Source organism: Camelina sativa, chromosome 20 (genome assembly GCF_000633955.1).
Source record: "Camelina sativa cultivar DH55 chromosome 20, Cs, whole genome shotgun sequence".
NCBI lineage: Eukaryota > Viridiplantae > Streptophyta > Magnoliopsida > Brassicales > Brassicaceae > Camelina > Camelina sativa.
In genome coordinates, this window is record NC_025704.1 from 8,557,270 (window position 1) to 8,569,657 (window position 12,388).

At 33.6% G+C, this 12,388-nt stretch overlaps 5 protein-coding genes and 1 long non-coding RNA gene across 7 annotated transcripts in view; 2 read left to right on the forward strand and 4 right to left on the reverse strand.

The window, feature by feature from the left end:
* Window positions 1–870, forward strand: part of LOC104770052 — a 1,317-nt gene extending 447 nt beyond the window's left edge. The window contains exon 2 of the long non-coding RNA XR_764480.2: window positions 795–870. This is a non-coding gene — a long non-coding RNA (uncharacterized LOC104770052). The remainder of the gene's footprint in view (window positions 1–794) is intronic.
* On the reverse strand, window positions 661–3,951 carry LOC104770051 (putative pumilio homolog 8, chloroplastic). 2 transcript variants are annotated; one of them, XM_019242520.1, is made up of 7 exons: window positions 3,502–3,949; window positions 2,847–3,384; window positions 2,424–2,582; window positions 2,064–2,353; window positions 1,319–1,956; window positions 1,084–1,247; window positions 753–998 (listed from the first exon to the last, which is right to left on the reverse strand). In XM_019242520.1, the coding sequence occupies exons 2-5, from the start codon at window positions 2,927–2,929 to the stop codon at window positions 1,949–1,951; spliced, it is 540 nt and encodes a 179-aa protein (XP_019098065.1). In that variant the 5' UTR covers window positions 2,930–3,384; window positions 3,502–3,949; the 3' UTR covers window positions 753–998; window positions 1,084–1,247; window positions 1,319–1,948. The 2 variants fall into 2 exon arrangements, with proteins under 2 accessions (XP_019098064.1, XP_019098065.1); XM_019242519.1 differs by having other exon boundaries at window positions 661–998; window positions 1,319–2,353; window positions 3,502–3,951.
* Window positions 890–1,824, reverse strand: LOC104770050 (putative pumilio homolog 8, chloroplastic). The gene is made up of 4 exons (XM_010494400.2): window positions 1,580–1,824; window positions 1,319–1,481; window positions 1,084–1,247; window positions 890–998 (listed from the first exon to the last, which is right to left on the reverse strand). The coding sequence occupies exons 1-4, from the start codon at window positions 1,822–1,824 to the stop codon at window positions 890–892; spliced, it is 681 nt and encodes a 226-aa protein (XP_010492702.2).
* Window positions 4,549–5,278, reverse strand: LOC104770054 (probable calcium-binding protein CML31). Its single transcript, XM_010494401.1, has one exon. It carries the CDS (start codon window positions 5,149–5,151, stop codon window positions 4,630–4,632), a length of 522 nt encoding a protein of 173 aa, XP_010492703.1. The 5' UTR covers window positions 5,152–5,278; the 3' UTR covers window positions 4,549–4,629.
* On the forward strand, window positions 8,597–9,073 carry LOC104770055 (probable calcium-binding protein CML29). Its single transcript, XM_010494402.1, has one exon. It carries the CDS (start codon window positions 8,649–8,651, stop codon window positions 8,898–8,900), a length of 252 nt encoding a protein of 83 aa, XP_010492704.1. The 5' UTR covers window positions 8,597–8,648; the 3' UTR covers window positions 8,901–9,073.
* On the reverse strand, window positions 10,688–12,382 carry LOC109131449 (DELLA protein RGL3). The gene has a single exon (XM_019242538.1). The coding sequence runs from the start codon at window positions 12,304–12,306 to the stop codon at window positions 11,005–11,007; it is 1,302 nt and encodes a 433-aa protein (XP_019098083.1). The 5' UTR covers window positions 12,307–12,382; the 3' UTR covers window positions 10,688–11,004.

Below are 12,388 nucleotides of genomic sequence, written 5' to 3' on the forward strand. Positions count from 1 at the left end.
GACTTAGTAAGTGATCACCTCAAATGAAGCAAAAGAGGTGAAACCAAGTTTTTATGAACATTATGTTATGAAAACCTTGTATATGCTAATTAATAGTGATAAATCTTGTGGCCAACTGCTAATTAATAATTTATATTATAGTCCAATTGGAAATACGAAAAAAATGCAAAAGTTCAACTATGGATATGAGAGTACAATTGGATAACTATGTATAGTTATGTGTATACCAAATAAATTTTTACTAATATCATGTTGTCTTTGGTTCATTTTACCACAATGTGATGATTTTAAATGAATATCCAGCCGCCAAAACTCTATTTTTTATTCGTTTTCACATGATCCATATTTAAACTTATTTTAATAGCTCTAGTACAGTTGCACCAAGTAGTTCAAATTATACTAAACTTTTCTACCTAAGTGATCTAGTTGTACATAAAACCTCACATTCACCCTAAAATTCTATTAATTACAACCAAACAAATCTCTATCCTTCGTCTCTGTTACAACTCTTTTATCTTGCTCCATCTTCTACTCCTTATAGCTTCTAAGTAGATATTATTTCCCATCTATTACTTCAATAAGCTCACCCACTTCTTTTCTCAAACATCTCTACTATTTCTCCATCCTTTGATCCCTTTTCTCAAACATCTCTACATCAAATACCTTAAGATGTTATTTTACAATAGTATACAATATATATATTTTTTTTTTGAATCCATAATGGGTACAGAAGGTGCAGTTAACAACAATAAAAAAACGATAAACCAAACGGTTAACAATTAATTGTTATCTAGGTTAAACGTAGACAAAATATCATAGGATTACATCCAAAAAAATAACCTAACCAATAGTTTCATAGGTTATAAAATCCCAAAATATCAACTCATCTCTAATTAGTCCTAGAATTAGAGTTTGCGAGTTGAGTTAGTGTGTGGTCTTCATCAATCTGTTGCTGTATCTTTAGCTCAGTTGGCACACGTTCATTGCTGAGATGGTTCCTGCAATTTGATCAAGAAAAAGAATCTTAACACATTGATGCCTCCATAGGTTCAATACTTTGTTACATTAGACAGTAAAATTTACCCGTAAGGGTCTTGAGCAAGGAAGAGACTGTTTCTTGATATCTCTGTTACAAGCTTCTCTCTATGTTGTCCACTGGAATAAGCAATGCACTTTTGTAACACACAGCATCTGTGTCGATGTGTCGCGATATCTATACAGTACTTTGTAGCATCTTCAAAGATGAACTACAAAGAGTAATTATATCAGTATCCATAAACCTAAAGATTGAAAAAAAAAAAGACAAATATCTCTTTACCTCGTTATCTTCTGTACTAAGGCACTGTAAGCAACGTTGAATTACATGAATCCCATTTAAATCCCTAATGAGATTGAGAAATCCAGGTCTCAGAGCTGTCTTCACCAAAGTAATCTGCTTCCTAGTCTCGATTGATTCCACTAATCTCTGAACAACTCGAGTACTTAACCCCTCACACACACACACACACAAACACCAACCATAACGTAACATCAAACTGATCATATGGTTAAAACATCAATATATACAGAACTCTCTTACCCGTAAGCGTTGAGTGATATTCGAATAAGCTGACCAGGCTCTGAAGTAACCATGAGTATGATCTGTGTTCTTTGTTCTTCATTACAAACATCTAAAAGTTTCTGCATCAAGTAATTCCCAAAAGGATCCATCATAAGCTCAACAACATGAGGGATCAACTCATTGAAAATGATCATAGCATCTAAACCACTTCCATCTTCAAAGATCCTCTGCAAGAATCTGCATCCATGCTGATCTTTAGCCATTATGTAAACATATCCCTGGTACTCAGATACTTTAGGAAGAAGACTCTGAGGAGGCTTGTTACTGCTACTGCCTTGATGATCAAACAATGTTCGATGAACCAATGATGGAACAGAGTAATTATTGTTACAACTCTGCAATCATAAATTCACAGAATTGAGGATTTGATCGTTTTGGTTTGGGAACAGTAAAGGTTGATCCTTTTGATCAACACCAAAACCAGAGTAATAACGAAACCCACCATCACCACCACTAGCTTCATAGTTTCCAAAATCGCTCCTTTGGTTGTTGTATTGGTGATGAGTCTGATCTGTTCGTACATGATGAAGAAGAGTCTTGTCTCCTTCTTCACCAACATTCAAAAGATCGAAACTTTCGCAAAGACCCAAATCATCACCACCAAGATTACACTTCGTCATCAAGCCATCGAGTGGAGGAGAAGCGAACTGAGACGAACCATCTTCAGAAGAACACAACCCGTTCGAGAAGTAACTCGAGAGGGAGTAATCCGACGGTGATCTGAGACAGAACCTACTCGAACTATACGATGAGTCACCGAGAAAGAGATATGAGTACAATTTGTAATCATATGAGTACCTACGAGAAATAAAAGAAAGCAGTGGGAGGTTTCTTAGGCATCTTGGAACAAAGTTTAACATGTTTCTTCCTCTGGCTTATATTTGGCTTTCTCAACGGCTGAAGTCTCAGTCTTGTAGACCTTCTCACACTTTCACTTGACTTCACAGCTAAATCTACGTCCCTGTAAAAAAAATTCACAACGCAAATTAACAAAAGTCTAACATCCATCCTCTCTCCCTAATTATTCTCACCCATCTCCGTTGAATAGCATAAGGATCTCAAATTTAATTTCAGTTAGATCCAAATTGCATACCTAACCACTTAATCAGTAATCACAAGAGAGACTAAGAAGACCCCTTAACCCCTAAACAGATCAGGAAATCAGAGCAGAACCAGGTAAAAACCAAAACTTTGTTCTGTAAACTTTGCTCTACAAGAAACTTACCGAGTAGAGCCTCCACTGCACGACGGAGACAAAGGCCGCGATAACCCTGAAATGGGAGCTTTCTTAGGGCATCTCCAACCCATCTCTCCATTTTTTTCTTCAAAATGGAGTAATTTTATTATGGAATTGGGTTTTACTCCAACCCTACTCCATTTTGGAGAAAAATATAGAGATCTCCAAATTGTAGTGTAAAGAAAAAAAAAGAAGTCTCCAAATATAGAGAAAAAAATGGAAATCTCTATTTTGGAGTTGAAAATGAAGATGGGTTGGAACAAAATTGACTCCAAACTCTATTATGCAGATGAAAATGGAGATGGGTTGGAGTTGGTCTTAGTCATTTTCTCTCTCTTTCTCTTTCTCGCCGCTGTCGGAATCAAACGTTCGCTTCGCTGCCTCTTGGAAGAAGGGGCTTTCCGTAATTGTGTATTAACAAATATGCCAGGGCCACCTTTACGGGGTATTTTATCACCAGCGGATACATCGATGATGTAGATGATATAGTCAGCAAGCTCTCTGCTGAAATTAGCAGCTAAGTTATCTGCAAAGACAAAACTAATCCTATTAAAATCTCATTGGATCTTTGAGATACAGAAACAGATATACAAGGAACAGATAAATATCAAGACACACGCAGGTAAAAGAACTGAAACCTCACCTCCACCGGATTCACAAAGAAGCAGATCAGCTTTAAATAAGTTGGATAACTCCTCAAGAGGACCCAAGTTGATACTGATATCTTCACCGGTTTCAACAGCTCTAATCCTTTCCTAATCCTAATCCTTTCCCAAGTTGGATAACTCCGCCGCTCTGCAACACACGTCCCCGCCACCGTGGATGCGTCACTGAAGATAACTCAGGCAAAATAAAAACTAGATCTGAAACTTTGTTCTCGAGAGAAAGTGAACCGTGAGCCCACGAAACATTTGTCCAGCTCTGATAATTTTTTTTCTTTTGCCAAGATTTGAGTCGAAGAAGATGAATCAAATTAGAAGGAATTAATCTGATGTTTTTATTTAAGAGAATCCAAAAAATTTAGGAATCGATCCTTCAAGGTTTTTGTGTTCCTTTATCTTCAAAATTAAAGACAAATTTAAATGTAAATGGCATTCTATTCTCTGTAATAAAACACACAACTCTGGTTTAGAAGTAATAATCAAATTTTTCTGTATTGTTTGATTAACTCGGAAATCATAACGTGTTGTTCTAGTAATAAACCTACTTTTATGTAATATTCTAGATAATTTCCCTTATTTATTTTAATTTCATTTTCTAATTAGAAAATTTGAAATAATTTATAATAAAGTTTAAAATTTTGTTATATATAAATTCCCTTTGTTAGTTAAAGATATGTAAAAAGAGTATTTTTTTCTTATTTAATTTAAAATCTTATGATGTAAGATTTTTGGATTGTTTATTTTAGTTTCTATTGTGTATCTTTAAATTATTTAAGGTTCATATATCATCGTAACTTTAAAAACTGGAATGATTGTTGGGCCTTGGGCTTTGAAGATGACGTACATAAAATCCAAATCAAATTGGATCAATTTAGCCAACAGAAAAAAAGAATAAAAGAACACAAAACATCTTGGGATTTGAGCAAGGAGATCAGCACCATGATTGATTTGTAACGAAATGTAATTTGTCAAAAAAAAAAAATATAAATTATAAACTGAATTAATTAATAATAATTATAGTTCTGAAACATTGTTAGAAAGAGATCAAAACAAATCCAAACCAACTTCATAAATAATTAAATATGATCATAGTGACTTCTTATATATAGTTAGTTGGAAATTATCAATGTTTTAAACTCTTCAAAGTCCACAAAACCATCGCCGTCTGCATCAACAGCATGAACCATCATAACACATTCTTCCATTGTATGATTTACTCCTAGACGTTTCAACACAGAATGAATCTCACTCGCTGATATCTTCCCGTCACCATCCATATCATACACATCAAAGGCTTGTTTCAGAAGAGTTTCTTCATTAATATCCTTTTCTAACCCCAAACCCGAAGCAAATTCCTCAGCGTCAATTTGACCATCACCATCCACGTCAAGCACTCTAAACATATAATCAAGTTCTTCAGATGTTAGTGAAGGAGTAAAGGTGCGCATTGCTTCGGCAAATTCGTCCCATGAGATTTTCCCATCTTTGTTCTTGTCAACACTCTCAAAGACCTCTGCAACAGACATCGTTGTTGTTTTTAAGTAAGGAATGCTGATGATATAGATATTATGAGAGGTTTTTAACAAAATAAATAAATGGACAATGTTTTGATGGAAGAAATCAAAAACCATATCTATATTTATAGAAGAAAATCGATCACTGTTTAGATTCCTGTTAAGATTTGGTTTTAGACTTTTTAAGACATTTTTAAAAATTTAATTTTTGTAAATTGCATTTTATCTCTATAGTAAATATCATTTTTTGTCATCAACATGTTTTATGCTAATAAATTCTTTAAATATAAATAATAAATACTGTATAATGCTTTAGTATAATACTTTTATCTATAAATTGTAAAAAAACTTTGTTAATTATAGAAGGTACTTTGTATATATATCTTATTATATAAAGTTTGGTTTCAAATTTATTCATTAACAAGATTTTGATACTTGTCAATTGTATTTGTATCTATAAAATGTTGACACATGTCAATTCTGGATTTATTAAAATATTTATAGAAAATATGTAAAAGTTATAAACCTATCATAAAAAAGAAATCTACACATAAATAACAAAAAAATATTAAAATATCTTGAAAAAAATATATATCAAAAAACATTAAAACTAATTTCTTATTTATTTAGAGAAGCTCTTTTCATATATATTATAAGATTATCTCAAATTTATATGCAAAATCCTACTATGTAAATTGAGAAGTAAAGATATGAAACTAACCTTATAAAGTGTAAAAATTTACATTTTCATGTCACTGATCTTAAACAAATGTTTAACTTTTCAATAAAGGTAAAAATGTAATTATCTCAAACTTGTTAGACATTTTTTATTTAATTTTTGTAAATTGTAATTTATCTCTATAATAAATATCATTTTTTGTCATCAACATGCTTTATAATAATAAATTCTTTTACATATATAAATAATAAATATAATGCTTTAGTATAATAGTTTTATCTATAAATTGTAAAGGCATTTTGTTAATTATAGAAGGTGCTTTGTATATATATTTTATTATATAGAGTTTGATTTCAAAGTTACTCATTAACAAGATTTTGATACTTGTCAATTATATTAATAAAATGTTGAAAAATGTCATAAATTTTTTACTAATATATCAAAAACCATTTAAACTAATTTATAATTTATTTAGAGAAACTATTTTTGTATTATAAGATTATCTCAAATTTATATGCAAAATTGTTGATTAATTTCAAATACTATGATTTTTTATATTGTGTAGTCTTTTACATTATTACTTTAATTCTTTTTACTATATAAAACTTGGTTTAAAAATTAGTCATTAATATGATTGTAACACGTGTTAAGTTTATCGATAAGTTTTTGAGAAGTGGGAAAAAAATAGAAAAAGTACTAACAAAGTTTGGTTTTTAAAATTAATTTTGAACGGGATCTTGACATGTGTCAATTTATCGATTTAAGATATTAACTCAAAACAAGTTGGTAATGTGAGCAAGACAAGTGTTAATTATTAATGTATCGAACTAAGATTACAACACATGTCAAAAGAAAATATTTTATTCTTTATCTCATATATCCTAAAACAAACACTTGAGACGAGATTACAACACTACAACTGATTGTGACGATTTGGTTAAAAAATTTATATTATTTATTCAATTTCATTTTCTTATTAGAAAATTTGCAATATTTATAATAAATTTAATATATATATAAATTCTCGTTTTTAGTTAAAGATATGTAAGAAGAGTAGTTGTTTCTTATTTTTAAAAAATCTTATGATGTAATATTTTTGGATTGTTTATTTTAGTTTGTATTGTGTATCTTTAAATTATTTAAGGTTCATATATCGTCGTGCTCATAATTCTTTTATTTAGTTAATTTTCTCTCAATTTCTCAACATTTATTGGCTGGTAATAAACTCATTGCAATCGAGTATATTTTTTTTATTGAATTTTTCTTTTGAGTAAACAAAATATGTCAACAAAAATTTAGTAGCTAAAGAAAGTATGTCGAGGTGAAACATATAATTGGCCTAAGGTGTTCATAGAGACATTTAATAGGTAATGATTGCAACATCTCGGTTTCAAGAAATATGATAGTGTATGCAGAGATGTTTAAAAAAATTGATTTGTCCACCTGTGTAACCAAAATGCACTTATCTTTATAGTCAAATATTTTAAGAGAAGTCCATATTCAAGCGTGCTTGAGCTTAGAAATTTTCATAATAGACGACTTTTAGGAAAGTGATTGTTGGAATTATGCAAGTAAAGAAAAAACACGGAAAATATCATTTGATGATTTGTAAGATCGGTAAACAAGTGTTTAAAACCTCTTGAATATAGTGTACCGGTCGTCCGATAAAAGTGGGCTCATATGCCTATAAAGGATGTGGATCCCACTTAAGATGTGATGGTCGAAGTGTTGTAGACTTGGAGTGATAAGAGCTTATTTTAACAATAAAATATCTTTGATTGTAAAAACACATTTTAGTAGTAAACTATATAGTAAAATTGGATGTTAATAAGATGACGGTTTGATAACATGTTTGCATGTAAAATAATTTGTAAACAAATTGTGAAACCATTATTTAGCAAGATTGTGAAATCACGTTTGGCGATTTGGTAATAATAATAATTGGCGATTTGGTAATAATAATAATGATGAGTATTTGGTGAAATTTTTGGTTATTTATAATTTAGCTTTAGATTATTATAAGAAATTTAAAATATACAATTATAAATTATTGTATTAAAGCACAAAATGAATATATTGTTTCCTCACTAAACAGGTATATAGTATATATATTTATTTTTTATGAATAGTTTATATCTATAACAAAATATTAATATATTTGTTAAATTGAAATTTATTAAATTTTATGACAAGCACATCCGGTGGGTCCTAGTTTAGTATTGATCTAAAAGAACAATCCAAAAAATATTTCTCATATTTTTCTTGTCTACAATATTTCTTTTATACATGTTACAAATTTTTCTACATGAAAGTGTTATAATGATACAATAATTTATAAATTCATTTTTATTGTGTTTTAAAAACTTTTATATAATCTATGTAATTTTTAAAAGTTATTTGGTAAATAAATATTTTGATTGTTAGTAACATTATATGTATGTACACATAGATTTGGAAGAAAATGTTACACGTTGATACTCAGAATTATTTTTTTCTATACACAAAAGATATATAAGAAGCATGAAACCAGTCTTAACGAGGATTAGACATGGTAAGAAATACATAAAAGTTAATTACCATAAACTGATAATTAACATAGACAAACCACTGTTCAATTAAGATGTAAATTGGATTTTCGAATTAATTTTCAGGTAATCCGAGTACAGTTAAATACATTAGCTACTTGAATTTGTCTAAATTTTGTGTAAGACCAAGTCACATCCTAATTTTGCTAAGTTTAGTTTTAACTTGGACCATTCTCGTTCAGTTATTATATAATCACTCCTCCAAAAGTTCCTAAGTAAAAGCACAACCTCAATTGTTTTTTTAACTCACAGATATATATACAATTTGATCTTTCTATTTATTCCTCGACAAAAAAAGAGTTCAAATTTTATTACATCATTAAACACACATACTATATCATCAAGACAATATGGCTGATGCGACGGAGAAAGCCGAACACGACCGTATTTTCAAGAAATTTGATGCTAACGGCGATAGAAAAATTTCAGCAGCCGAACTAGAAGAAGCTCTTAAGACACTTGGTTCGGTATCGCCTGATGACGTGAAGCGTATGATGGCTGAGATCGATACCGATGGTGATGGAAACATATCGTATCAAGAATTCACCGATTTTGCAGCTGCAAATCGTGGACTTATGAAGGATGTTGCCAAAATTTTCTAATATGTATTTGCCATATCCTTTTTTCATTTCAAATGTCTGAATTTTTTTTATTGAGAGATTTGGTATTAAGCATCGTACAATTTTTCTTTTGTTATTGTAACACTCGGTGAATTTTAATTTATATTCTAAAAATATCATGTAATGTGATGGGTGGTTTTGGATCATTGTTGAAAAAGGGAACTACAGTAACAAGTTCGTTTAGTTTTTGTTAATACGTCAACAATGAATGGTTTGCCATAATTTGGTTTAGGCTTTTTCCATCCAATATTAATTTTTGACTCATCGATGAGTCACCTCAAACTTTCTCCTAAAATGGACCTCACCGGAGAGACCAAAACCTATGCCTCCACCACACCCGTCTCATCGATTAAAAATTGCTGTACCATTCATTATATATATATATATGAGGCAATTCACACATGAAATTATTTTACAAATCATGTCATTCCATAAGAAATTGTCATCTTAGAACTCTGTTTACTATTGAAACAGCTGATATGTTAGCTGTTTTTAATCCTAGAACTCTGTTTTGCTCACCAAAGCCTAGGTTTTAGGGTTTTTGGTTGATACTTGATAAAGAAGAGATGCTTTTGTTTACCATAAAACAAAAATAATAACAAATTGTTAGGTTCAGTGATAGGCTAATTGGGAATCACCTGGAGTAACTCATGCTTTTAGCTGGAGTAGGTCTTTATATGAAATTTCTCATAATTCAGTTGTGATTTATTTTACTTTGCTGCTAAGTATTCCTTCACTCATACATAATTCCATTTCCTTCTTTGGTTTAAACTCACATTTTCTTGGTTTTCACTTCTCCCCTCTCATATGTCAATCCTACTTTTAACTTTGGTTTCAGTTTTAACATTTTTATAACTCTACAGTTTTAGATTAGCTTGTTTTTTTCCTTCCTTTAGTCAACACCTCTTTATGCTTTGATAGAAATCCAAAAATGACCCTGATATGTATCCAAGATTTGAACCTATATTGAACACACTCTTACACATATATACAATAATACAGAAATTTCAGTAAGAATATCCCTGTTATAGAGAACTTTCTTTATGCTTTGAGAATTCTGACCATATAATGTTTTTTTTTTCAGGAATAAAGTCAGCATCAAAATGAAGCGGGTGCCTTAGAGCCAATCATCACTTTTTTTACAATCAGATAGTCCAACACTACAAGAGTATGATGTTGCATCTTTGCTTACTCCTTCCACATCTCAAACCAAGAAGCCTATCATCGGTGCTTAGAGATTGTTCGGGTTTTAAGTTGTAACCTATTCATATATTGAAGTGTTGTACGGGTAAAATCAAGAAATGATAAGGCTGAAGATGTTCCAAGAGTTGTACTGTACATATTGAAACATAGCCATGTTTTAAGTGAGTTTAGAGAATGAGAGTCTTGTCCAACTTTAAACATATCTTTCAATGAATACATTGAACTTTTCAAAACAGGTAACTAGGAGTAGTAGTATTTAACTCTTTATTCTTTTTGGTTTTATTGTTTTTATGTTTTTACACATTCCTAAGCGAAACGGTTCCACCCCACTTGATCTGACAATGAAGACCACAAAACGGAAAAGTAGAGTTTGGACTCCGGCTTTTCAGAAAAAGACTCGAGAAAATAGGTTAGATTCTTTGCTTCTCTCATCATCGTCATCTCTCCCAAACGTTAGCCTCTATTTAACAACAATCGAGTCGGTCCAAATTCATTCATGCGTCATTCACAATCTCTTTTTGGATGAGAATTAAATAACGTCGTTGCAAAATTGAAAAAAACAAAAAAAAATAAACGTCACTTCTTTTATTACTGCTACTCTCGGTCGTGCCCTCGTGCTTTTACATACACACATTTTCCTCGTTTTCGAATTTCGACGACCAAAGCACAGTAGCACACACAAATGGGGGTCCAAAAAGTAAAAGCATGGAATATTTCGGACGAAATTGTCATAAAACGAAACTTTTGGGGTAAAGTCACAGTAAAACAAAAACATAAAGGTTACGGTTTCGCAATTTCACTTTATTTTATATATCAAAAACAAAAGTTCCCTAAGTTTATTTTTCTGTTCACTTCTTTGTGACGACGACGTCATTGTCATCCTCTACCGCCGCAACTCCGCCGCGAGTTTCCAAGCCGAAGCAGCAATGAGCGGTTTCGTCTGCCACGCAAGCATTAGGCTACCGTCATTCTCCTCCACTCTGTATCCATCACCGCCGCCGAACAACGCCAATAACAAACTCGCTTGTTTAAACGCGTCGTATCCGAGATTAACCGGGTCAAACCCGGCGGATCTCATCCGTCTCCGCCACTGATCCAGCGTCTCGTGCCGCTCGACCCGTTCAGTTCCTTCCGCCGCCACCACGTTCAAAATCTGTCTCCCTAAGTAAACCTCAGACATGACTCGGTCTTGACCCGGTATTACAACACTATCCTCGAGCGAGTCGAACAGGCTCGAGTAATAGTGAAGCGCTTCGTTAAACCGGTCTAAGAAAACGACGCCGTTATGGTTCGCTTCTTGTTCAACCACCGTTACGATGCTCGGTTTAACCGCTTTAACCGTAGCTAACAGTTCTTCGATCGAACCGGGTTGGGCTAAAACCGGGTGAAGCTCGAAAACCGAATTAACCACTAGAGTCTCTGATTCGGGTCGGGTCTCGAACATATCCGGTTCGAGATCGGATAATCTCTCCGTCGTTAGAGCATTGAATTCGAATTCGACGCCGACGGCTTGAGCCAGCTGAGCTAGCTTCCAACCTAACTCTTGGATACCTTCACGATTCGACGGAGCACCAACGCCGGTGAGACGAAACGACGGTGGACCACCGGGTCGGAGAGCTAAGGCTTGCATTAACGCCGGCCACTGCATCCCTTGATTTAACCCTAGATCGATTACGTGCACGCTACGCGCCATCGTAACAGCTTCTAGAATCGCTTGGTTGGCCGTGAAATGTGCGAATTTGAGGTAAGGAGACGAGTCGTAGAAGTTCATCTGAAGCAGCTCTTCGAAGGAAGGATCAACGGCGGCGGAGGAAGGGTGGATCCGGTAAATCCGACGAGCTAGGGCTTCGGCGAAGTAGGTGGCGACTTTCCCCATTGCTCCGGCCTGAGAAGCCGCGAGCGATCCCACGTGCTTCACGAGAGCGTCCGCGAGGCTCAGATTCTCTTGCTGGACCGCCTCGGCGCAGGCCACTAGCGCCTGGACGAGTCTGATTCCGGTCTCTTCGACGAGCACCACGGAGCGAGTTGACTCGCTGCTAACTGAGTCATACCAAGGACCGAGTCGAATCCTCTTGTTGTTGCTGCTGTTGCTACTGCAACAACACTCGTCGTCGTCAGTGATTGGTCGCAGATCGCAAACACGGGTCGGGTCAAGATCCGGGTAGTAGCTAAGCCCCGAGAGCATGGTCTGAGCCCAGCCGGAGAGATCAGAAGGGTTGTAATGAACCGTATCGTTTAAGAAACTGTTAGAAGAGCCAACAACATCG